The sequence below is a fragment of the Meleagris gallopavo genome, chromosome 9 (assembly GCF_905368555.1).
Source record: "Meleagris gallopavo chromosome 9, MGAL_WU_HG_1.1, whole genome shotgun sequence".
In the NCBI taxonomy this organism is placed as follows: Eukaryota; Metazoa; Chordata; class Aves; order Galliformes; family Phasianidae; genus Meleagris; species Meleagris gallopavo.
Window position 1 is genome coordinate 1527704 of NC_139412.1, and position 25919 is coordinate 1553622.

Sequence of the window (25919 nt, forward strand, 5' to 3'; positions counted from 1 at the left end):
AGCTTCAGACTGGGCTCAGCCAAGTACGAAGGGCAGCACGTGGCCAATATCTGCACCCATGGAGAGCTAGGAGAAAACCAAAGTGAAAATGAGATGTTATTTCTTCAGGCTGGGTTTGTTCACCACAAATACCCGCTCCCTCTCAGAGTTCTTTGTTTTGGCACAGGGTGATGATGAGAAAGGGGAGCTGGCAAACCACTCTGTCCAGACGTGGGCACAGGGGGAGGGCAGCCTGGCTGGCAGCCGTTGCTGCCTCCTCCTCCTGCCCCTGGCAAGTCCCAGGGAGGGGAATGCAGCCGCTCTCACCCAGGTGAGGAGCTACAGCACACATTGCATTCCTACACAAGTTAGTGAGGGACTGCTGCAGTCCTGGGTCTCATCCTGCTGGCAGCAGCATGCCAATGCCAGCACAGCTCCTGCAGTGCTGCAGCTCCCCCCAGAACTGAGCCAGGGCCCGAGAACAGCAGGCACAGAGACCTCCCCCAGCCCTCACACTAGCAACAGCACATCCCCCTCCCCAGGCTCTGGCTGATGGAGGCGGCTGGAGACCCTCCCTCCACTGCAGCCCCACAGCTCTGCTGGGCACATTGGGCACCGTACAAAGAAGAGGAGGCAAGAGACAGGCGGCCTGATGCAGGTTTTTTTCTGTACATAAGTGTTTTTGACACCACAGCCTGTTGCTTATAATAAAACAGAAATCAGAAAGAGCAGCCAGAATACACACCCAAAGGCAAAAATCCTCGGCTTAAAAAAGGAGTGGCCAGACCCCAGTGAGGGGAGGCCAGCAGCTGGGAGTCCAAGGGGGAAAGGTACACCTGCCCTGGCTGGGAAGAAACACAACACAAAAAAAAAAAAAAAAAAAAAAAAACCCAAACACCCAGTGCTCCCACTGCTGAGCAGAGGAGAGACAGGAAAAAAAAAAAACAAAAAAAAACAACCTGAAACAAAAACAGATTGTCCCATCCTCAGAGTCCTGTTAGCACCTGTACAATAAAACTGTACCATCTACCGGGAGCGCAGCAGCCCTGCCCTGTGCCTGCTCTCCCCGGTAGAACTGCTCCCAACGACACAGGAGGGGGAAAGGCTGAGCAGACACCGTGCAGGGCAAGAGGGGAGAGACCCCAGCCGGGCTGAGCTGCTGGAAGTGTGGGCTGCCTCTGTGACAGCTGCTGGGGGGCGGGGAGCAGCAGTGTGACCGAAACACAGGAAGGAGCCTGGTGAGGATGGAGCAGAGCGGGCGAGAGCGCCTTCAGCAGAAGCCAGCTCCAATGCTAAGAGGTGGGACCGTCCCCAGGCTCTCAGCCGAGGTGCCAGAGCCACAGACCCCAGTTCTGCAGCTCGGGGTGGTGCTCCAGGGGAGCGCAGGCCCTGGGGAGTGCTGGAGAGGGGCCGGAGGAAGCCCTCGTCCCATAGCCCGGAGCTCACATAATCACAGTGATACAGACTGCAAAAACAAAAGGAAACGTAACAAATTAAATACTAATTAAATAAATACTATGGAAGACATCGGGGGTGGGGTGGAGGGCAGACAGAGAGGTGCAGTTCCACGGGGTCAGGCGGGGACGGGCGGTGGCACCCACTGCCCCACGCTGCAGCAGAACTTGAGCCGATCGCTGCCCCGCAACGCCCCACAGAGAGGGTCCGCCTCCCTCTGCCGCTGCTGGATGGGGCTGCCAGAGCCGCGACCGCTGCTGCTCGTCACAAAGAAACCCCAGGAAGTCCTTGGAGGCAGCGTCCTCTCCCCCCAGCCAGCACCGAGGCACCGCCGGGAGGAGATCAGCTGGCCGAAGCCTCAGGTCCTTGCCGCTGGCTCGAAGAGGGCTGCTTCCCATTGGTCCTTATTATTGCCTCACGATGCAGGGAGCGATCTGCCCCCGTCAGCTGCTCCACGCCTCGTATTCCACCGCAGAGCCCAGCAGCTGCAGCAGCTCGGGCTCATAGTGCACCAGCTCCACTGTCTCTGCAGCACCCTGCGCCGGCTCGGGGCTCTCCTGCACCTCGTCCTGGGCCAGCACCTGGCTGAGGGCCACCTGGCGTTGGAACTCAGCCCTGGGCAACGTGGCAATCTCAAAGTGTGGGAAGCGGGCCTGGAAGATGCGGGAGGACAGCTTCAGCCGCTTCAGCACGTCGGAGAAGAGGAACCAGTTGCAGGGCCTGCGAGGACAGCAAGGTCACGCATGAGGGAACGCAGCAGCAGCGTTCCCAGCCAGCAGCAATCACAGCAGGGCTTTTAGCTGCCAACGAATCCCAGGCTGGGGCTTCTCAAAGCACATCTACGCCACAGGAGAGCCAACCTAAGCCGGTCCCCCGGCACCGCAGTCACTGCAGGGCTGCGCCGGGTGGTTCATCTCAGCCCAACGCTCCCTTCCTGCCCACGGCCAAATAAATCCCACTCTGATTTCTTTCCCAAGATGACCGCCTCAGGGACGGACCTCTGAGAATCAAATCACACCTTGGTGTCTTCCACGTGCTTCACTGATGTGGGGCTTAGCAAGAGTGGTTTCTATCCTCAACATTTTTCTAAAAGTAAGTATGTTGTGCTTCATCATGAGGAGGTATGAGAGAGAGCCACAAGAAGTGCCCCATCAGCAGCTGCCCTACAGCCATGGCCCTGTGCCTCTACCTTCAGAATAAAGATGATGGTGTTTTTCTCCCCTGGGAAAGTGATTTGAAATGTACAGGGCAAAAATGTAACACACGTGAAACGCTGTCCTGCCTGTCTCCTTGGCCAGCAGTCACTTTGGGCTCTCCAGAGTTCCTCAAGCATGCATGCTTTTTCAATACAAGAACATTTCGTATTAACTCCAACCTGAAGGGCAACCTCCAGGCTCACGAGCACCTCCCACCCTACCCCTCCAATGTAGCATCAATGTCATTCAAACGCTCTCCATTCCAGGAGAAGATACCCACCCCCGAGATACAGACACTTGGAGGTTGTAGCTGGGCAGCAGTGGCTTGTCTGAGAACTCAAACATGAAGTTGTCAGGTTCCTGTTCCTCTTCCTCCTGGTCTGAACTCCCTGGAGGGTTGAGCAGAAGATCGCATCCAATGCTGTCTTTTCCCTCTGCAACAAGAAAAACAGATGTTGGTGTTGCTCACACTTTCACTCCGTCATCCCACGGGGAGCAGCTCTGCCCAACCAGACTGCTGCCACTGCAGTCCCATGTGCACATTCCCACAACATCACAATGAATTCAGCTGCTGAGTCCCAGCATCCTCCTGCTCTCCTTCCAGCAGCCCCTCATCTCCGAGAAACTCAGAGCGAGTGCAGAGCTGCTCTGCACAGAGGGCTGCCTGAAAACTCCCCTTGGTGAGCAGACAGGGTAGGAAAAGTCTTACACGGAGAGAAGGATGACACTGATCCCCACGTGAGACAAAGCACTGCCTGCAAAATGAGACACATCCACTTGGCACTCCTTTCAGGGATCAAGCTCACCCTAGAATCAGGCTCACCAAAACGCCCTCAGCCCTCACTCCTTTGCAGCCTGGGAGAACCTGCACCACTTGAGAAGAATGGAGGAGATGCTTCATCTGGACAGATCCCATGAAGGAAGGCACTGCTCTCTCCTTGCTGACCACCCAGATCCCACTCTCAACAACGCCAGCAGGTTACTGAGGTGTGTGCCAGGAACTGTGTCTAAATATGGGCTGCCAGGCTGTGCTACCCAACTGCACAGCAGATCTGAGCACAAAAACAACAGAACAACAACAAGCATGACTGCGGAGGATCACCCCATAGATTTTTGGCTTGCAGAAACCTTGGGCTTGTTTTTATTCTGCTGAGTTCATATGTCTCCAAAAGCTTCCAGAATATAATAGAGATAAGATTCCATAGAGAAAAGCAGACTAAATGTGCTGAGAAGCAAATAAACCATTTGTGCAAAATAAAAGAATAATAAAAAAAAACTCAACACCACAACGCACAGAAGAAAAGGCTGAAAAAAAAAATAATAATAATTAAAAATATATATATATATATATATATATCTTAAAGTGTGCTGCCCAAGAAAAATCCATGCACTGCACTAAGCAAGAATGTTAATAGGGAAACAACAGCAGGTGACAGGAGGCGTGCGTTCAAACAGGCTGCTTAAATCTTCAAGAGTTACTGTAGAAAGGGACAAAAATAAGGGATGTGAATATTGGTCTGAGATCACTGCTGGGCAAAGCTGAAATACCATGGCTGGAAAAAAAAAATCCCATTTCTTGTGCAACCCAGGAAAAAGAGAATTAAACGCATTCAACGTGGACTAAATATGGTCCAACATCTCAGCCCTGTCTGTTAGCCAAGTGAGAGCTACTCACAAACAAGGACATCCTATCCCATGTAAGGCAGAGATAATCAGGCACAGCAGTCCTGATTATAGTCCCAAATGCAGAAGAAACCCTGGAGTGGCACTTTGTTTCTAGAGCTACATGAGCACGAAGGGCATCAGGCTGATGAGTTTACCATACCCAGACCTTAGAGATCTCACACTCTCATTTTTCTCATTATCTTTTGGCCCCAAGGAATGCGCAGACCTAAGGGAAACTGTGGACAGCTTTCCTGCCTTGAAGAATAGAAACGGATTGAGCAGTGGTCTAGGGTCTCTCCTCCACCCTCAGTGACATGTAATGGGAAGGGACACTTGGAAGAACTGAACCTCTGAAAGCCCCTTTAGATACTGGAAGGCTGCAATAAGAGCCCCCCGGAGCCTTCTCTTCTCCAAGTTGAAGGACCCCAACTGTTTCAACAACCTGTCCTCATAGGATAGCTGCCCCAGCCCTCTGATCACACTGTCCTGAAGTTGTGTCCATCAAAGCACGTGGACAACAGTCCAGAAGGATCCAAAAATGCATCTTATCAAAGAAAAAGTCCCTTTCAGGAGCAGTGGGAACTCTCAGTATGGAGCACTGTGGCAAGATATCTAAGATGTGACTTGGAAGGGAAGCTGACAGAACTGAGAGAATGATGTGTTACATCTCACAGACACACTTCTCCTGCTCTGCTGCTGTCAGTGAAATCAGGTTGGCTGCACTCACCAAGTACAGAGCTGCTGTAGAAGTCCCACGCTGTTCGAGGATCTCCGTCACTGCGCCCCTGGAGATCCGAAAGGTAATCTGAAGAGGAAGAATTGAGGGTTAATGCTTATCTCCTGGCCACACCACAGTCCTGGCATACATATCCATCGATCCTGAGTAAGCCATGCCATCTCTGCTGCTCTTTTTCTCTGCTGTAACGTTAGGCATTACGGCAGAATCTGAACCACAACCTACTTGCAAGAAGGGTACCCTCACTCAGAAGGCAGCACGGCTCTGGCCTGAAAACATGAAATAGAATCCAGTGGGGAAAAACAACTGATGTGGGTTGGAAAGCAAGGTTCTTAGGGTCTTCTTGCACCCAAGACTGCATCCAGAACAGGTGCATGTACAGTTAAGCCTGCAGGAGCACTGACAGATAAGTGGCAAATAAGACTTTTCAGAAATAGGAGATTTTCTGTCTCATATCTACCTGGGAACCACCATCTCCTCTAATTGTCTTTGCCTCACTGTTATGTAAAAGCCAGGACACTTATCTCATTTCTACTTAAACAGTACAGAAAGTGGGCACGCTTCACTTTCAGCCAGTCATCAGAGATGGCCCTTCCCCATAGGTAGAGCCATTTTAGAGCAGATGGCGTCATTGTGTGGCAACAAAAGTATATCTTTTGGGGTTATGCAGTAGGACCAGAAAGTGATGCTGCTGAACAGAGTCTCCAACCCTCCTGCACTACGCTGACTTCAGGTATGTGACCAAAGCACTGCCTGTACAGTAGAGAACAGAAAGATACTTGAATCTTAACTGGAAAGTGTTATGCTAGTCTAGAGACACTGGGTAGTAAAAAACAAACAAAAAACACACAGGACAGAGCTAAAAATCACTTAGTCATTGGCTGCTCAGGCACTTTTAAACCCTCTGACACCTGGACCCGTGGTCCTGTGTGCTGCCACACAGGAAGGATGGAAATGCAGCCACCCCCAGGCACCCACCACAGAGGAAGCGCTTCATCACGTCGCTGGTGGCAAGCTTCACAGCTGTCTGCCCGGAGTAAGTGGCCAGAGTGGGATCAGCACCATAGGAGAGTAGAAGCCACATGGTTTCCAGGTTGTCATTGGCTACGGCATCATGGACAGGCCTGTAAGGATAGGAGTGTTAGCAGAGAGTGGGAAAGAGGGCATAGCAAAGGATCTGTTCTGGGATAAGACAGATCTAGTGATGATCACCAGCTCTTCCCAAAAAGCACACTGTAATGCTACAATGGGATGATAATAGCAGGGTGGCAAAGTCTTTGGCTAAAGCAAATGAGAACGAGCCCAAACGCAGCAGCCATAGATGCAGAAATAAAGGAAAAGAGCTGCTTACATTTGGAAGGGCTCAGGTAGGCAGGGATCTCCAGCAAGAGATGCCCTCACCTCCACTGCCAACCCTTAAATGAGGGCTGTGCAGGGGTGGATCCTGACTCCATCCCTTCCATCACTCAGTACATTGCGTGCACCTGAGCTCCCCTGGGTTGGCCCTGCCTTCCCACCAGCTGCTCCATCACTGCCTCAGGCCCTGAATCAGCATTTCCACTACACAAGCCCTGCTCAGTGCCCCGTGTTCCTGGCTTGCCTCGTGCCATCCTGCGCGCTGCAGTTCACGTTGGCGCCGTGCTCCAGCAGGATGTGCAGGATGTCGATCCAGCCTCGCGCACAGGCCTCGTGCAGAGCTGTGTAGCCAGCGTTGTCACGATGGTTCACATCGCTGCTCTTTTTCTGCAGGCAATAGAGCACCACGTCCTACAGAAACAAGAGCGTGGCAGGCTTGGTCACACACAGACCAAAGCAAGGCAGCACGGGACACGAGGCGGGCAGCAGCACCGAGGCTCACCTTGTAGCCCAGGCGAGCTGCTCGCTGCAGGAGGGTCTCCCCTGCATTTTTGTTCACTATCAGCCGTCGTGCCTCAGGAGGAATGTGCTGGGCTGTAGGCAACTCAGGGGAGCTCCCTGGGCTGACACGATGGGATTTACAGAGAGGCCACGAGTCCTGGGGCTTCTTCGGAGAGTGCGTTTTGGGCTGGCTCCAGCGTCCTTTCACCTGGAGAAAAAAGCAGGACAACCTTGGCACACACTGACCTGGCTTACTGACGTGATGGGAGCCACCCTCATTTCTCCCCACCCACTTTCCCCTTGTCTGTCCAAGCCATACCTTTCCCTCATCGCAGATCCCTGCCAGGTGTTTGGTTTTACATTTGCGTTTTCCTGATGGTTTCTCCAGCTCTTCCTGGACAGGAGAGCTGTCTGAGTGCTCCAAGAAGAAGCCGTTCCGAAAGTCTGGGCGTCCTTGAGATTTCCGGGGGGATGGGGAAAGCCTGCTCCTCAGCCTTAGCTCTGTGCTTTTACCCTGCGCTGACTCCTTCTGCTTTCGGTACCTAAAATCTGCGGGAGAAATGGGAATGAGGAAATTCCGTAGGTACAGGACACCTTTGCCACCAGTCAAACCAAACCTCAGCTCCCTGCTGGCTGCACACCCAGAAACACAGACCCGTGGTAGAGAGTCACATGCAATGAATATGCAAATCTTCTCCATCGTGGATGGACTCAGCGTGGGCACATGAAATACAACAGCATGGGCTGGAAAGACCAAGCCTACCGAGCTCTGGGATTTCCACATGACTCACTGGGGTTTCTCATTAGCTCTAACAGTCAAGGAACCCAGCCTGCTTCCCAGTGGCCTGCTAACTGTGTGCTGCCATACGGTGCATCCCCTCCTATCTCCAGGGCCAAGTGGGACCCCTGTGGGATACCCTCTGGACAGACAGGACATCCAGGCACCCGTGAACAGTCACTCTGCTGCCTACAAAAGCAGACCCTGCCTCACCCTCTCATGCCTTCCCCTTAACTTAAGTTGCACTTTAAAGTTGCAGTTTGACTTGCAGACAGGTGGGAAGCACCAGGATGCCTCGGGGGAAATCCAAGCCTTTCTTGCTTTCGTTACACAGAGCTGCAGAACCCAACACACCACACAAGGACATGCACTCTGCTTCACTGAAATAGCAACACCCCATAGCAAGGACACTAAGGGCTGGTGAGGAGATGGTTGAAAGGACGTGGCTGAAGCTTGCAAAAAAACAACAACAAACCCACAAAAGGGTGCACCAGCTGAATAGAGGAACCTTGTTCACTCCATCCTGTCGAGCAAGACTTAGGGGCACTGGATGAAATGAGTAAGAGAGCAGTTAAAAAACACACGGAAGGAAGAAGTGCTCTGCACAGCAAGGGGGGAACTTCAGGGCTTTGCTGCCACCCGGAGGTGGTGGAGGCAGTTGCCATCAGCGGGACCAGAAAGGATTGAATCAAACTCACGGCCACGAGGCCCATAAATGAACTGCAGAAAGCCTGGCTGATCTGCGGAGCAGCCCAGACTGCGGACATCAAGATCACTGTCCCTACTGCAGTGACAAAACCCCATCATCCTTTAGAGGGAATAAAACTGAAAGCCTTGGGCCCTGACCTGGTTCCAGAAATCCCTTCCCAGCCCATACCTGTCATACCTGCTTTGGATTTTCGCCTCCTGTGAGGGAAGCCCACCCGCTCTTCCTCCCTTTCGGTCAGATATTCCCCAGTCTGGTATCTCCGGCTTTTCTGTCGTCTCCTTTTCTTTCTTTTGATGTGGCTGTCATCCTCCTCCTCCTCGTTGGGCTCCCACAGCTGCCTGGGTGCATCCACTCTCCAGGGCAGCTCCCGGCTCCTCCTCGCATGACAGCTGCTCCTCTCAGACACAGACCTGTCCCTGGCCCTGTGGCTGTGATAACGCGATGCCTGGTGGGATTTCCGCAGCTTGCGACGTTTCAAGGATATCTCTTCCTCCTCTTCCTCCTCCTCTTCTTCCTCATCCTCCTCCAGCAAAGGTAAAATATCCTGACTGGTCACATCACATTCTCCCATCACGCTAGCAGAAGAGCCAGCAACGCTTCCTGCACAAAAGTGGAAACAAGTGTCAAAAAAGGCAAGGCCATCTACAGGAAAATCCCCGCCAGGCAGGACAGAAGACGGGCACAGAGCCACGTGAAGAGGGAAAAGCTCATAGTCCACCCATGAGGTGAAGCACCCAGTTCTCCTGGCAGGGCTATCCCAGTGCTTGGCACCAACTCACCCGACTGGCTGCGCGTCCGACTGCTCAGCACCACTGGGATGAAGTCACGGAAGTTGTTCTTGGGCTTCTTCTCAAGGTAACCTGCGGGGAAAACCACCCTTTGAGAAGTACGTCACAGATCTCTGCTCACACATCTGCTGGCCTGGAAAGCTCTGTTAGGATCCCAGTTTGCAGTGGGAAGCCACCAGCTTCAGAGGCCATTCAGCTTCAGGACAACAACAGCTCGGCCCCACAGCATTAGCACAACCCAAACTGCCACAACCCGACCCCGTGAGAACACACCGCCTTTGACAGCAGTACCTTCCTCGTGGCTGTCCCCACGGTGCTCGGGAGAAGGGAACTCTGTCTTCGTCGGCCTCCTGCGCTTACGCTTTACCCTGAGGCTGTTGTGATCACTCACTGATCCCAGGCCACTTCGGCCCTCTCGCTTGCTGAGCTCGTGCAGATTGTCGTGGTGTTTTCGCCACTGCGAATGGAGGACACAGACTGAAGCTTGAGCTTGTGACTAACAGTGCTGGAGGAGCAAAGGAGGAGGGACAAAAGACCACCCCCACTCATAATGCTGGTGCCCTCCGGCATTTTTGACACCCCAGATCCATTTTGTTCTGTTACGTACAGACCCAGATGTTTCAGACGTGAATCCACTGCAAGACAACGCCAAAGAGCATGGGTAGAAAGCCCCGTGCACTCAGCTGTCCTAGCCCAGCAGAGCTCCCGCCTCACCCCCAGCCTCACAACCATGACCCCATAGCCCCAGCTCCAGCCAACCTCACCCACCTTCCGGCCATGCACACTCTGGCTCCCTGATTTGCTCGGGGGCTCCTCGCCATCCTGCGCTTTGCACTTCAGTCTCTTTTGCACCTGCCTGGCATCGCCGTCGTGCTGCCGCTTGGACTTGCAGCGTGTGCCACTCTCTTGCTTGACCTGGCCTGCTGCTGTGAGCTTGGCCTCTGCCAAGGCCTGGGGAGCAGCCCCAGCTCGCAAGCAAGTCACCGAAGGCAACGACACATCGCTCTCCACGCGCTCCTTCTTCACCCTGCATAGATCCACCTGATGTGTGCACTGGAGGGGCTCTGCAGCTGGAGGCTGCTGGGAGCCTTCACAGCCTGGCTCCTTGTGCTGATTCTCTACGGGTGCTGCAGGTACCTCTGGAACCACCCGCAGGGCTTGTTGCCCAACCACGGGCACGTCGTGCGACAGGTATGCAGCTAACACTTGGTTTTTAGGCTTTGCATCCGACTGCTTGAGGCTGCAGCTCCCCTGGGGAGCCTCAGTCTGCACAACGCCCTCCTTACTGGAGTCAGCCTCCGGCTCCTCATGCTCTTGACTCTTCGAAGGGTTGTCCGGCTTCCCCTTTCCTCCTTTTGCATCCAAAGTGCTGGTTTGAGGAGATGGACCTGTGTTCAAAGGGATGGCACTGTCCTGCTCCTCGCCAGGTTTGGGCAGGGGTCGGCAGCTCTTGTTGCTCTTGGATGCAGCTTCGCACTCCGCAGGTGGGAGCCTGGGCAGCCCCTCAGGCAGGCTCTGGGCCGCCGCGCTGGGCTCTGTAGGCTGCACACTCAGGAACGTGGGGAGCTCACCTGTGCCAGCGGGCTTACAGGAGCTGTTGGGGTTTGGGGGCAGCTGCCCCGTGGTGGAGATGCCGATCGAAAGCAGAGGGGTCTGATGATAAGGAGACCAGCCGAGAGGCAAAAGCTGAGGATTGGAAGGTTTGCCATTCACAGGGCATCGTGGGTACACGCTCCCCTGGACAGGATTCCAGGTGGAGATGTCCTTGGATTGACACAAAGGAGCTCCCGGAGCAACTCTGCCATGAAGCAGTCTCTTGGCAGGATCCTGCTGTCTCTCCGTGCCCGCCTGGTTGGCTTTCTTCCCGCAGGGAACCCCAGCGCTTCGGGGCTCTCCCTGATCGATGATGGAAATCGGCTCCTGCTTGGGAAGGTGGTGGGGGTCCCTGCTGAAGCTCACGCAGGGGTCCTTGCTGAGCAGCAGCGAGGCGGGCACGGGGTTGGCAACGCCCACGTAGGTGCCTGGAATGGTGCTGATGAGAGTGGTGTTCTTCACCCAGGAGCCCTGCTCTCTGTTCCGCAGGAACTCGGGGAAGATGACGAAGGGCGCGGTGGTGCTGAGACACGAGGTGACGCTGCTGCCCGCGCTCTGTGCCGCGCGCTGGGACTTGGACAGGACCGTGGTGAGAAGTGCTTTGCCGCTGGTGTGCACGGGGGTGAGGATGGGCATCGGAGGGGTTTTGCGTTGGCTGGGTGGAGGCAGCTTCTGGCGATTGGACTTGGAGGAGAGATCGAGAGGCATCTCGCTGCACTCCGGAGAGGAGACCATCTCACGCTCCAGCTGCGGAGGGGACTTCAGAGGCGAAAGCGAAGTCGCCGCCCCTGGTGCGTGCGGCTCGGGAGCTGCCGCTGCTCTGGCTTGTGTGCCGGTGCCAGAAGAGGGAGCAGCGCTTCCACACGGTGCTGCCGGCAGAGGCTGGCTGGACGACAGGGCAGGGCCAGCTGTGGACGAGGGAGCGCCCTCGGCAGCGGTCTGGGCACCGCTTCCACCTGAGGGCGAAGAGCAGCTCAGCTGATTCACCTCCACCGACACCACTTTGGCATCTGAAGCCAAGGGTCTGGTGACAGAGAAGGTGTAAGGGTAGGAACGCAGCTCCGGGGAAGCAATGATGCCTGGCACGCAGCGCTCGGGCAGGTAGGAAGGCAGGACGGGAAGGGTGAGCGTGGAGGAGACCCCCAAAGTGCTTGGAAGCGTGGCCACGGTGAGCGGCTGCCCGCAGCTGGGCGGCGGGATGTACACTAGCGGCTGGTTCGGGCTCAGGACCGTCCCAGGCTGAAAGGACAGGGGCACTTTGTGCATAGCGGGGGCCTGAGATGTGGGAAAGCACACTCGACTCAACGTAAAAGTTGCAGGTGTGGAGGCTGAGGTGCTGCAGCTGGTGGCGACCACGGATAACGTCCCTTCCGCCAGCACTGCTGGCCCTTGCGCTCCAGTGCTTGGGGTGGTTTTCTCCTTCCCAGCTGCCTCATTCTCTGGAGCCACAGAGCAGATGGGAGGAACGTCAGCCTGCTTGTCGCTGGAAGGATCTGCAGGCATCCCCGCAACATCAGCACTGCTGCTCTCCGGCTCAGCAGCTTGGGGGACTGCAGGCTCCTGCCCTCTGCCATCCCCCTGGCTCGCCAGAGGGCCCTGGACATCGTCTTTCACAGTCTTTCCCACACACTCTGGGTTTGGGTTAGGATCAGGTGGCTGCTCTTCCAGTTTGGGTCCAATCTTTTCCTCCACCTTGCCACTTGCATCCTGGGCACTGCTGCCACCACTGCTGACTGCTGTGAGCTCCACCTGCAACAAGAAGGGAGAAAACAATCCCGAAAAGTTGTGGAAGCAGCTCCTAGCAAAGCAGACAGGACCTACTCTCCAGCCCTGCCCTGAGGAGGCAGAGGCCAGCCGATGCTCCTTCTAACCTGGAGAGTTGTTTGCCCCTTGTGCCCGTTGCTGCAGCCCTCTCAAGAGGAGGTCTGCAGGACCCATGAGGGCAGGTGCTCTTGCCTGACCTGTTCCATCAGAGAAAGGCCTTCCCAGAGAACCTGGATGGGCACAAATGGAGCTCACCTTGGAAAGGCTGCTACTGACGCAAAACTCTTGAGATCCCAAATGCTGGGAGCTGCTGGTTTTAGACTCCTCATCAGAAAGTGGGGCTCTCCTAAAGGGGGAATAAGACATAGTGTTACAAAACCCCAGGATGCTCTCCTAGCATCCTAACCTTCCCTGTCCCCACACGGGACAGCAGAACAGCTGACAAGCATGCTCCAGACAGCCATGAGCTCGCTGCACCTTACACCTCCCACAACAGCAGTGGGGGCTGACCACTGCAGGACTGTGGGGACGAGCAGCACTGCTGTCCATCACTGTCCTCTCCCTCCCATAGGGCTCCATTCACCTGCTCCTGTCCCCTCCATCTCCCCTTCTGTTCCACCACACACTTCCAGCCCTGTCCTCCTCAGAGGACATACATCCTGTCCTGTTCCTCTGCCTCCCAGACACATTCCTGCTGTCCCAGCCCAGCAGCTGGGTCTGCGAGCTGCACAGCCCATCCCGCAGCCACCCATCCTGCTGGCCAGAACCTTCCTGAGTGCAGAGTGTGAACTCAGAACAAGGATCCACAGAGATGGGATGCACCGAGCACACGGCTGTCCTTATGATCTGACAGAGGAGCAGGCAGCGCTCACATGCTCTATTTACGTATTTAAGGCAACTTCCAGCCTTGTTCTGACCGAGCCCCGTTACAGACGAGCGCTACTATCAGGATCAAAGAACTCGATTTCAGGTTTCGCTGATGACAGAACTGCAGGGGCTGGAAGGGACCTCAAGAGCCCCCACACTGCTTCTGTTTCTGCCCTCCTGACGCCACACACTTCCACAACAACCAGAGGATGCTGCCAGCCCCATCCGCAGGCCCCACATCTCAGCGCGGGCATCAGGAGCGGCTCTGGGCAGCCTCACACGGGTGGCACGGACGGCGGGACGGACGGCGGGACGGGGCCGGGCTGAAGGCCTGGCGGTCGCCCCATCCCAAAGCCTCGTGGACCCGCCCAGCCTCCCCACACGCAGCCCGGACATTTCCGTCCCCTCGCCTTCCCCGTTCGGCCGGGCCACCGAAGGTTCCGGCGGGTCGTTATTAATAACGGGACGGGGCAGATCGCGTTTCCGCAGCGCTCCGCAGATGACAGCCGAGCCGGGCGCTCCGCGGGCCGGGCCGGGCCGGGCCGGGCCCAGCGCGACGCCGAGGCCGAGCTCCACCCCGGCGGGCGGCGGGAGCGGCGGCAGGGGGCGCCCGAGGGCAGGCGGCGAGCGGAGCCGGGCAGCGGGCGGCCGCCCCGCCCGGTCCGGGGCCCCGCAGGCCCAGGCCTCGAGCCGGCGGGTTGGGCCGCGGCCACGAGCCTCGCCGCCGGGCCGCGTCGGGCGTCCCGCGGCCCCGAAGGCGCCGCCGCCGCGCGGTCTTCATCCCCGCCGCGTGCCCGGGGACGGCCGGTCGGCTTGGGGCCGGCTCGGAGGCGGCGGTGCCCCGGCCGTTCCGCCCTCCCCGAGGCCGAGGGCTGGGACAAAGCGCCGCCCGCCGCGACGCTCCGGGGTGTTCGTTAGGAGCAGGGGCAGCTCCGAGCGGTTTAGGAAAGGCAGCGCCATCCGACAGCTCTTATCTGAGGGCTGCACGGCGGGGCTGAGGCACGGAGATGATCTCTGTCTGCTTTTCTGCCCCGCGAGAGAGCCTGAAGTCTCCCCTGTCCCGCCACCCTGCCCGCCTGCTGGAGGCTTTGCTGCCAAAAGCCTCCGCTCCGGCAGCGGGGAGAGCTGCGCACACCGCCCGCAAGCCCCGAAACCCGCCTGCCTCCAGCAGTGCGCAGCTCTGAGGAAGCTGCCGACCCGACCCGTTGGTTGTGAGAACGAGACCCCAAGGCGGCGGAAATAAAAGGCGACGCCAAGCCATGGGACAGGCCAGGAACCGGCCTTGATCAATTCTGCCTCCCGGCCACTAATCCTCCCTAATCTCCTATTTGGTTGGTGGCATGTCACAACTCTCCCATCTAATCGTGCGCTCTGCACTCACCCTCCTGGGTCACTGAAAGCTCTTCTTAGCAGCTTGGCTCGCGGTGGGTCAAGCTCTTCTCCTCCCCTAACACTTAACAGCACAAGTGACGATGCCAACACCGTGTGCACAGTGCACCCATGTAAGCGCGCACAGTTGGTGAGCACTCTGGAGAGCAACGCTCCTCATCCCCCAGCCTGATTCCCCGGTAAAATCAGCCACACCAGCACCATTTCCATTCCTGCAGCCTCTCTGCATCTCTGCATCCCTTCCTGCCTCTCCTGGGCCCACCGAGCCTCCCACGCACCTCACCTCTCCTCGTTGAGGCCACACATGCGAATCCGCTCTGTGCTGGTCCAGTTGTGCACCCCGCTATAGAGAGGTGCCGTAGAGATCATGACAGCTGCTCGTCACCAACCGGGACCTGCTGGGGCTCGAGGGGCCACTCTGCCTGCAGGAAAAAAAAAAGAAAAAAAAAGCATAAAACAGAGAATTGGTGACTCTTGTAGGACGCTGGCATCCACATTTATCCCCAGCTCCATCGCCAGGCAGAGCGAGCACGATGCCTGAGATGATCCACATCTGCCTGAACGAGGGCTGGAGGGAATAAGCAGCGCCTCGGGATAGGATCTGCCCATCCTCACACTAACCAACTTGGTTGCCAAAGCCTCAGGCTACCTCGAGAGCTTCACACAGCCATTGGTGAGGCCGTGCTGCCCAGAGCTGGGGATGCCCCGTCCCCGAGGTGCCCGAGGCCACGGGTGGGTGCTGGGCTGGAGGAGGCACCCAGCCCACGGTACAGGGGTTGGGACTGTGTGGGCATCGAGGTCCCTTCCAGCCCAGCCGTTCTGTGATCCTATGATCTTCACACACGCATACATCACTCTTGCAAGACCCCCCTGCTTTTCTCCCCACCCCAGAGGTCTCCAGCGCAGGGCAGTGAGCCCGGACAGAGCTGCACCCAAGCGGACGGCTGTTAGAACGCTGACCCCTCCCCGAGGCTTCGCATTACGTTGATAAAGCAGGACGTGCCGGGCTCAGCGGGGAAAACCTCAAACGGGGAAGAAGCCGGGGGGGGGATGCGGGAGGAGGGGGCGGAGGATTGCCAACTGTGCCACCAACGTGTCATCCAGCGGGCGTCCCCTCGGTGCGCTGCGGAGGGGATGATGGTGTTCGGCGGTGTTACGGGTAGAAAACAGGAGGAAATCCAGAGACTTGCGAGCATCCGAGACGCACCGTCGGCGGGGTGGAGCTTTCGGGGGAGGATGTTACAGCCAATCGTGCGGCGCTGGGTGCTCGAGCATTAAGGCAGCTTTGCTGCTGGAGTCGTGTCAGGGAAAACGCGAGGAAGGAGGGAGGAGAGGATCCCCTGCGCTAAGCGGAGGGCGAGGTGGAAGCGAGCAGGGAGGACGGACCGCGAAGGGCAGAGATGCTGTCCGAGAGGTTCTCGATACAAAGGCATTCTGGACACACGAAGGGAAAGCTGGCAGAGGCACCGGGCGTCCTCGGTGCAGCGGTGAGAGCAGGGAGAGGCTAAAAGCAGCACGTCACCCCCAGCCTCGCTCGGCTGTCTTTGCCCTGACAAACTCCTGGGGACACGAGCTCTGGATGAGACCAGAAGCAGCATGCACGATGCTGAGATCAGTGCAGGGATGTACAGGCCGGGCTGAATATGCCCTCTGAGCACAGCTGCTGCCAGTTATCCCCTCCTCAGCCCGTGTGCCAGTGGGGAACATCCAGAAACAGAACAGCAGGGCCATAGGAGAAACAGGGACAGGGCAGTTTGCTTGCAAAAAAAAAAAAAAAAAAAGCGACAGACAAATCCACACATATGAACACAGATCTGAGCAAAGCCATGGAAACTGGGAGTCAGGATAAGAGGGGAACGTCCAACCAAGGGCACACGGTGCAGGGGGAGAAGGGCTGTGTGGTGGAAGGGGAGCAGGGCAGGTTCTGAGGCAGAGAGCAGGGTCATACCCAAAGAGAATGAGAGGTGGCTTGGAGCAGGAAGGGGAGGAGTCTTGCGATGCTTGGAGTGAAATGCAACATAAAGGAAATAGGGGAACAAACAATCTGTGGGGATTTCACCATCTTAGGCTAAACTGAAAGAAGGGCAGGAGGACGGTTCTGCCCCCGAGCACGGCGGTGGGGCTGATGGGTTGGGAGAGATGGAAAGGGATCCACTGTGTGAGTGGGAAAGGGGCTGTGCAAGGCGGGACAGGAGTTCAGAGAAGAGCTGGAGCATCAAAACAAGCACAGAGCGTGGTCTGAGAATGGGTCTGGTGAGGGAAAAGCAGGGACAAGGCGGTGTGGGGAGCGGGGAGGGATGGCACGTTTGGAGTGCTCGAGTAAGAGCTGGCTGACAGAGCAGGACGGCCACCAGAGGAGAGGCAGGAGAACAAGCACAGCCCCTGCTTCGTGAATTCTTGGCCTCTACCCTCTACGGACGACACGGGACATGTGCCAAAGACAGGCATTCCGCAGGGAGCCAGAAGGAACAGAAGAGAGAAAAAAAAAAAAATCGAGTTTTCAACTCGAGGAAAAGGAATTCAATATGGAGAGAATGACAGACGTGCTCTCCAACACAAACGGGAGCGACCAGCGAAAGAGGAGCATCCTTCAGAGCACAGACAGGGAGGATGTCTGAGAAACCCGGGTAGGAGCAGCTGCAGTGTGCAACGGGCAGAGCAGGGCCAAGCACCCAAGGAGACCTTGAGTGGAGTCAACACAAGACAACCTCTCATCTGCACCGGTTCAGCTCGAAACAACTTTAAACGGCTGTAATTAAACTGGCAGAACCCCTGGAGAATGCAAGTAGGCATGCTTTCATGTACCCTCGGAGCAGAAGGAACTACTGAAGCCCTTCTGTCCCCTCACTCCTTCCATTGGCACTGCAAGGTGAGCCCAACCTGGGAGAACATCTGTGTTTCAAACCAGTGCTGTGGGTTTCTTCCCTGCCTGGAAGGATTTTGGCCCACAGCAGCTCTCAGATCGGGTTCACCAGGAGGGAGAGAGGGCGCAGCCTGGCACAGAATCCGTTTAATCCAGCACCTCTGCCAAGAGAAGCGTATATGAAACCACAGCTTTATTTTGATGTAGCTAAATAGGTGCCCAGCCAATTCTAATTAACTCCAAAGAAAACGAGTTTAGAATGAAAGAAGACCATCAACATCCCATTCTGCTTGGAGAGAAGCTTGTTGCATGATACCAAAGCTCCTTCACATCTCCAAACAAAACATGCTCTAGAATTGCTGGTGAGAAAAGGGCTGAACACTGCCTCCAACATCAAACCCTGCAAGAGATGCTCAATGAAACTAACGCGGACGGATTACATTCACCAAGAGCAAAGGGGCTCTTTATTCCCTATGCCAAACCCCCTCACTGCCCTGCAGCTGGACAGGACACCACAGCGCAAACCAGTCTCCAGATCAGCACAGCAGAAGATGTCTCTGCTGCAGGAGAAGCACGCTCTGCTCAAGCCAGCACCTAGCTCACTGTGCCTGGCAGTCCCCTTGGACTGAGCCAAGACACAACTCTCTCCTCTGCAACACAGCCTGGAAACAACTTCCCTGAGATGAAGTTCTTTGGGAACAGATCCTTTCTAAAAACCACCTAAGAGAAATCCCCCTGCAGCGCCAGGACAACTGCAGCTGCAGCACAGGCCGAGCTGGGGATGGTGGATGGGCTGCTCCCAGCTTCTCCCATCAGCTCCCTGCCGCTGAGCCGAGCCCCTCGCACTGCCAGCAGCCCTGCTCCTCATCCTCTGCGATCCTGATTCGAGCTGCTTGGGCTGAGGTTTCCTAACGCAGTTTTTGCCCCCCGCATGGCACTTCCCACTCTGGCATTAGCACAGCAGAGGTGTGTGACAGCCACAAAGCACATCTGGCACCGCTGGCTCTGAGCACTCTGCGCTGCAGCGCCCTGGGTGCACCCATGCAGGAGGGAACGGAGTGGCTGCATTTCCCCACTCCTCATGCCAGCCTCTTCTTAACACCGTGAATGCATTCAGCTTCAGGCCAGTGATAGCTTCACCCCCCAACAAGCTCCATCCTAAAATGGCTCAGATTTTGAGACGCTCACCTTCCCTCTCCCTAACCCTAGCACTGCAGCACAAGCTACGCGCCCGCCGATCACCACCACCCTGCCTCAGCCAGGCAGGAGCCGACAGACACCAACACACTTCAGCAGCCCCCAAAACCCCCCGCAGGGCTGCCCCAAACCCAACCTCCGGGCAGGGCTGAGAGCTGCACAGCACCATCGAGCAAAGCCCCGGTGAGCCGCGATGCGCAGCGCTGACAGCAGCGGGGCTGTGAATTGCAGAGAGCTCCCCCGGGTGAGCAGCAGCAGCCCCACAGAGCCCCGCAGAGCCCCGTGCTGAGCTTTGGGTTGCGGCGGTGCGAAGTTGGTGCGACGCAGACAAAGGGATGCGGCCAGATGGGGGCCGAGCACGGCGAAACGCCGCATAACTGGGACACGGAGGGAGGGAAGGGAAGAGGGAAAAGGGAAAAGGGAAGGAGCTTTTCCCATCTGAGCACGCGGCACGAGTCCGGCACATCCCTCTGCAGCACGAAAGCAGGAGGACGTGGCTGCTGGTACCGGGAGCGCTGCGCAGCACGGCTGGCCAGGGGGCACTGTGGGCAGCCGGCGGGATGCACTTTGACCCTGGAAACACACCCAGGGAGACACCTTTGGAACACGATCCAGGAGAGGAGCAAAACCCAGAATGCCACTTTTTCCCACCCCGATGACTCAAAAACGTAAAGCAGTCCTGGATGTGGGGAACCCAGGAGTGACTCCCTGCCTGCACTGCGTTCACCACGAGCTGCTGCCATCGATGAGAGCCAAAGCAGTGGAGCTGCCCCTCGGTGGGGCACGGACGGGCAGGGAGGAAGCGATGTGCATCCACGGGGACGGCCTCACTCACTCCTGAGAGTTTGTTCACTTTGGCAATCTTCGTTGCCATTAGTAACAGGGGCGAGAAATTATATTTGCTTTTAGATGCGATTGTCGGGCGTCCATTTGAGGTGCAGAGGTCTGGAGCCAAAGCTGCCCCTGGCGCCCCAGAGGGAATTCAGCCCTGAGCAGCAGCTCAGAAAAACCTTTTCAAGAGAACTGCGTGCAAAAAGAATTTAAAAAGAAAAACCAATCGCGATGGTCCTCTCCCAGGACCTACATGGGGCATCAATGGGAGAAAAATAGGTGAGAAAAGCAACGAATTGCAGCAGGACTGAGCAGCAGTAGCGTGGCACCAGCAGCCAGCAGGGATCGGCCCCAGCCTGGCTCGGTGGGCACAAAGTACAGAGTGCAGCCCCGACCCCGCCGGGTTTGGGATCCCCCGGGCTGCGTGGAGCCCCGGAGCGCTGCGGTGCTGAGCCAGGCTTTGCTCAACGCATTTGCTTAAGCTGCTTTAAAGACACAGCAGCACCGCGAGTAATTATAGATACTCGGCGTGATGAATTGGGAGGGAAAAGGGGAAAAAAAAAAAAAGAGAGAGAGAAGAAAATAAAGAAAATCCATCCTCGTGTGGAATAAAATAAAGTTTGCTGCACGTCGGTTCCTGCAAGCTACAGCTGCCGGACAACAGCGAGCATCGCGCTGTCCCCGCGGCAGGAGCGGGTCTTTAAAGGGACGGGGAGAGAAAACGCCGCGAAGGGGCTGGGGAATATCTGCAAAGAGACGTTAAAAGGCCCACGTCGTGCACGGCACGGCGAGCAGCCCGGCCCTGCAGCACGGAACTGCGGCCTCGGAGAGAGCCGACGGCCGACAGCGGTGCGGGACGCGGGGAAGGCGGTGCCCCCGCAGCACCCACGGAGAACGGCGCTCCTCGGCAGCGGATGCTCGGAGAGAGCACAAACGGTGCCCTTCCCCGAGGGCTGCGCTCGGGAGAGGAGGCGGGGAGAGCCCTGAGAGCGGCGGTCGGGATGCCGGCTGCGGACACGGCGCCGGAGCTCCGCTCTGCCCTCCCGGCAGGAAGCGCCGCTCCGGTCCCGCCGCCGCCGCCGCCGCCGCGCACCTCGGGTACGGCCCCTCCCGCCCGGAGCCGCGGGGCCGCAGCGGGGGCAGCGCCGAGGCTCGGCCCCCACCCGCCCCACCCCGCACCGCCCCGCCGTTGGGGGGGGTCCGCCCGGGCCCCCCTCGGCGCAGGCCCCGCCGCCGCTCAACAGTTGTTCCCCGAGGCCGCTCCCCGGGGCAGGGGCAGCCCCGGACGTGGGGCGCCGTCCCCGAGGAGGGCCCTTCCGCCACCGAGCGGGGCCGCGCCGCCACCGGGACTTTCCTCCGCGGCCACGCCGCCAAACTCCGCGCGGAGCGGCCGCCGTCCCACCGCCACCGCCGTGCCGCGCCGCACAGCGAGAGCCGCGCCCCGCCCCGTTCGGCCCCGGGACCCCCCGGCAGCGGCAGGTGCCGCCGGTGTTCGGTGTGTCGGCGCCGGATCCTCCGCGCGGGGTCGGGCAGCGGCACGCGGCGCCGTCGCGGGGCACACGGAGCGGAGCGGCACCGCCGCTGTCACCGCGCGCCGCCCCCGCCCGCCGCCGTCCCGCAGCGGGACGCTGCCAACCCCCCCCCACCCCCTCGGCACCCCCCCCCGCCCGCCGTCCCGGGACCGGTTTCCATGGAGACCCCCGTCCGAGGGCCGCGCGGGGCCGTCCGCTCGCCGCCGTCCGCCCGCCCCCGGCGGTGGGTGCGGGGCGAACGGGCCCGGGGTTACCCGTGCGAGCGGGGCCGGGCGTCCGGCGCGGGGCGGCGGAGCTGGGGAAGGGGGGGGGGCGGCGGTTGGGGGGCCGGGCGCGCACCTGTTTCCCTCGACGAGGCGGGCGGCGGAGCGGGGAGAGCGGCGGGGCGAGGCGGGCCCCTGCCCGGAGGAGGCGGCGGGTCGGACCGCGGCGCGGCGAGCGGCGGTTCGGCGGCGGCGGAGACACTGGCAGCGGCAGCCGGAGTGTGAGGGCGAGAGCGAGCCGCCGCCGCCGCGGGGGATGACGGGAGCCGTAGTCCGCCCGCCGCGCCCCGCCGCCCGCCGCGCCGCCCCGCGGACTGCAGCTCCCGGCGTGCCCCGCGCCCGCCCTGCCCGCGATGGGGGGGGGCGCTGTGCGGAGCCGGCCGAGTCCGGAGAGAGGGAACGGGCGGCGGGGAGGGAGCGAGGGAGGGAGGGAGGAGGGGGCTCCGCGCCCGGCACGGCCCGCGGCGGGAGGAGGGAGGGAGGAGGGAGGGACGCGGATAAGGGGGGGTGGGGGGCTGGGGGGGAGCTGCTCCCCGCCTGGGAGGGGCTGCTCCGCACCCACGGGCGGGTGGAGGCGCGGCGCGGGGGGGAGCGCACGCACGGCGCGCACCGCACACCCGCACCGCGCCGGGGCACCGGAGCCCGCACCCGCAGGGGGAGGGAGCGGGGAGTGGGGGGAGGGAGGAGGAGGAGGAGGAGGAGGAGCGGGCGGAGGCCGGGAGCTGCACGGCGGGCAGCGCTGGACGGGCACCGCGCGGCAGAGAGCGAGCGCGGAACCCGCACCGCACCGCGCACCTCCGCTGCCCGCAGCCCCGCGGCGGAACGGGCGTGGAGTGTCCGAGCGGCCCCGCCCCGCCCCGCCCCGCCGGGCCGACGTGGGCTCGGGCAACGCGGCCCCGGGGCGGCGGCGGACATGGCGCTCGGGTGTCGCCCCCCACCACACCCGGGGTTCGCCCCGCGGAGGTCCCCGCCGCCCCCCGGCCCCGCGCAGCGCCGTGCGGGGGAACGGCGGAAAGGACGGCGGCGCCGGGGCGGTGCGGAGCGCCTCGCGGTGTGCGGAGACCGAAGAGGAGGAGGGCGGCCGAGGCCTCGGGGCTGCGCTCTGCCGCTCGGGAGGGCGCTGAGCTCGGGAAGGCCCGGAGGGAGGGAACCGCTCCCGCGGAGTGAGATGATGCGGGTTCTGCCCCGCACCGCACCTCCCCACCGCCTCCGGGTTGTGCGCGGCCCCGTGCGCTGCGGCCGCACGGAGCCGGGACTCCAGGTTCGGAGGCCGGAGCTGCCCCCGAACTCCCGAGGCGCTGCCCTATTTGCGTAGCAGTGTCTTTAATGCCGCGCGATTTGCGTGCCCCGTCCCGCAGCTCACGGGGTGCGTGGTGCAGCCCCCAGCAGAGCTCTGCTCCCGCTGCTGTCAATTGGAACTGGCCCACGCTTCGACATCTCCGGGCCGGGACAGTCCACACCCGCGAGCTCTGAAAGGTGCTGCTAAAAAATTCTGCGGCTCTTCCCCCTCCCGCTCCCTCCCCTCCTCCCTCTCCACAAAAAAAAATCAACCTCGTAAAAAACAGACGCTCCTTAAAAATGGGGAAATCTGAGAAATACGAAGCATCCCCCATGGGATGAGGTGCTAAAAACTCTACGGGGCATCCTCCATTGGGTGAAACATGAGATCCTGACAGTTCCACGGGACGGCTCCCCCCGGCCCCACCGTGAGCCCCGCACCCCTCCCGCAGCCCCCCGCAGCCTCCTGCTGCTCTGTGCTCCCGGTGCTGTGCAGGGGGTTCATCCCACTCCACGTGTCCCCACTGCAGAGCACGGCCCGAGGTGGAGCTGTGGCCGCTGGAGCGGCGCTGGGGCTCTGTGCTCGGGGGGCCATTGCTGCGGGGGCTGCTGGGCTCTCTCCGGGGCTATTCCTACAGCTTCAAAGAGTGAGGCTGCATCCACGCCGGGCAGGCGGCTCAGCTCGGTTTTATTGGCGTGCGACAGCAATAAAAGGTGTCAGCTCCCACCGCAGACCCCACCGTGCTGTTTTCCATCCCAGCTGCAACTACAGAATTATGACTTCTTCCACTGGAGCGGCTGCCACCGCCTCCTCCGCCTCCCTGCACCCCAACTCCTTCATGGCTCTGTGCTGGGAAGGGGATCCCTGCTCCCAGCTGTGGGCTGTGCTGCTTTGCACCATCCATGATTATTGCAGGGAGCTCAGAGCGGGGCTCGTCCCTGCTGTGTCCTGCAGGAGGTTCATTGCAGGAGGCCGAGGCGACAGTCACTGCACTGCCACCGTATCCATCCCTCTTCCTTGGCCTTAGAAGACACTGCAAAGCAATAGAGGTTTGGGATGCCTGGGACGTGGTCAGCTCTGAACCTCTCCCTGCTGCAGCCCGGCTATTTGCTGTCCCATCCCCAGGTCTGGCTTCAAGAGGCACCGAGCGCTCCTAATTGTGATCGCAGACAAAGAGAGCCGGCCTTTGAAGGCTGCACACGCGGCGTCTGGCAGCACGTGCCTGCAGATCTGCCACGCTGCCGGCAGCCCCGGGGACATGGGGAGCTGGAGGTAGGAGCACTGCTGGTGCCCGGCTGTGGGATTTGCCCCGGGCTGTGAGAGCAGCTCCCAGCCCAGTGCCGTGGACAGAGGCTGACGGCACCCAGTGATGAGCTCTGTGTCGGCCACCATTCACAGTGCCGGCAGCGTGTGGCTGCACGCAGCTTTGTGTCCAGCCTTTGTCTTCAGGGGACATTCGGCCCCATGGGAGGTTTTGGGACCAGCCATGCGTCGGTATCACACTGCTATCCCAGGACTGTCAGCCTCATCCCTGCTGCTGAGCATCTCTGTGGATGCAGAGCCCTGAGAGGTACAGGTGGCAGCTGGGATGCGCTTACTGGGGGATGCAGGGGCTTTCCCCTAATTGCCCAGCTGCCTGGGGACACATGGGGACACGGGGACATTGGGACACTCGGGTGTGGGGACAGTTGGGTATCTGTCATCTCCAGGACACCCAGCGAGTGACACTACAACGGAACCCAAGTGACCCGAGCAGCAGTGACAAGTCTGGTGGCCACCAGCCCGCATCCCTCCGCCTGCCACCGAGCTCCGTGAGGAAGCACATTGCCACCTCAGGAGCCACACGGGTGGCGGCCGCCTGTCCTCAGGGGGATCGGCACCACTGCAGGCACCAGGGTCCCGGCTCCGGCATCGCAGCGGCAATCTCTCGCGCAGGTTGTGCCGTGCTGGATACGGCATCTCCATGGAAACCCTCCCGCTCAGGCTGTGCGGGCTCGGGAGATGCCATCTCCACGGAAACGCGGGGCTGTGCAGGCCGGGATGCGCGGACCGTGCCTGGATGCTGCGGATAGGGGCTGTCCTGAGTTGTGGGGTGACGTGGGATGAGCGGTGCCGCTGCTGCGGCTGGAGGGAGCCCGGGGAGGAGGGGACAGGGATGGCACTGCGGACCCCAGCACGGGGAGGTCCGGGAGAACTCCGCCGTGAGAGGGAGCGGTGCGGGACCTCCTGATGGCCACGGGGGCCCCGATGCAGCCGGGGGGACCCGGGGTTGATGCCGGCAGTGCCATAGCATGGGAAGCCGGGGGGCCTCCGGCGGGGGCTGAAATTTCACCCTGAGGAATAGCCCGGATGAAGTACTTTGCAGGTTATTTATAGCCTCCCCTAAAAAAAAAAAAAAAGAGAGAGAGAGAAAACAACAACAAAACCCCCTTTATTTATTGACTTTAAATCTGCCTTTTCCATTCATTCCGTTCTCGAGGGACACGCGCAGCCCCAGCACCGGATGGCCAACCCCCCCCCCCAGTCCCTCCAGGGGGTCCCCATGGGGTCTCCACGCCGAGGCACCGCCGCACCCCACGAGCACCGGGCACGGCCGCACCGGGCTCGGCTGGGCTCAACTCGGCTCAGCTCGGCTCAGCTCGGCTCACTCCCTCCGGCCCCGCTGGCAGCTCGGCCGCCCTCACCCGGGCTCCGCGCGCTGTAAACCTGGCTTTGACGTCGCCCGGAAAGTAGGCCAGTAAGAGCAAACTGCAGCCGCTCGCAGCCCTCTCCGGGGACGGCGTGCGCATTAGCAACGCCGCTGCTCTCCGGGGGTTCCGCGCCTGGTGGAGGACCGCGCTGTTCTCTCGTGTCGGTGCGTTTGGACTCGCCCGAGCTCCTGGGGCGGTGTGTGGTACCGGCAGGGGACGGGCAGCTGCCCGGAGGGATCCCCAGCAGCCCCTTCCTGCAGCGCTTTGCAGCTCCTGATTTATTTTTTTAATTAAAAAGCGAGCACCGACGTGGCCGTGCTCTGTAGCCTTACTTCTGTGGGGGTCTCGGGGTGATGTGTTCTGCCCTTGGCACGGGGGTGGATGAGCCCGGGAGGGCTGCACAGGGCACGGTGTCCCCAGCAGTGTCCCCGCTGCTCCTGGGTCCTCCTGTGACCTCCCCCCTGTCACTCATACCAATGCTTTCTGCA

At 59.6% G+C, this 25919-nt stretch overlaps 1 protein-coding gene and 1 long non-coding RNA gene across 3 annotated transcripts; one reads left to right on the plus strand and one right to left on the minus strand.

Moving 5' to 3' along the window:
- Positions 1-626: 626 nt before the first annotated feature.
- Positions 627-21684, minus strand: BCORL1 (BCL6 corepressor like 1). Of its 2 annotated transcripts, none has more exons than XM_085230415.1 (14): positions 21539-21684; positions 15060-15198; positions 12776-12866; positions 9932-12505; positions 9455-9620; positions 9155-9235; positions 8544-8975; positions 7208-7437; positions 6890-7096; positions 6632-6798; positions 6010-6155; positions 5023-5100; positions 2911-3064; positions 627-2154 (listed from the first exon to the last, which is right to left on the minus strand). In XM_085230415.1, exons 2-14 carry the CDS (start codon positions 15143-15145, stop codon positions 1878-1880), a joined length of 4689 nt encoding a protein of 1562 aa, XP_085086541.1. In that variant the 5' UTR covers positions 15146-15198; positions 21539-21684; the 3' UTR covers positions 627-1877. The 2 variants fall into 2 exon arrangements, with proteins under 2 accessions (XP_085086541.1, XP_085086542.1); XM_085230416.1 differs by having other exon boundaries at positions 8553-8975; positions 21539-21683.
- Positions 21685-24044: 2360 nt separating this feature from the next.
- LOC146543762 (uncharacterized) lies at positions 24045-25739 on the plus strand. The gene is made up of 2 exons (XR_014884940.1): positions 24045-24311; positions 24451-25739. It is a non-coding gene; the product is annotated as an uncharacterized LOC146543762 (long non-coding RNA).
- The last annotated feature ends 180 nt before the right edge of the window (positions 25740-25919 follow it).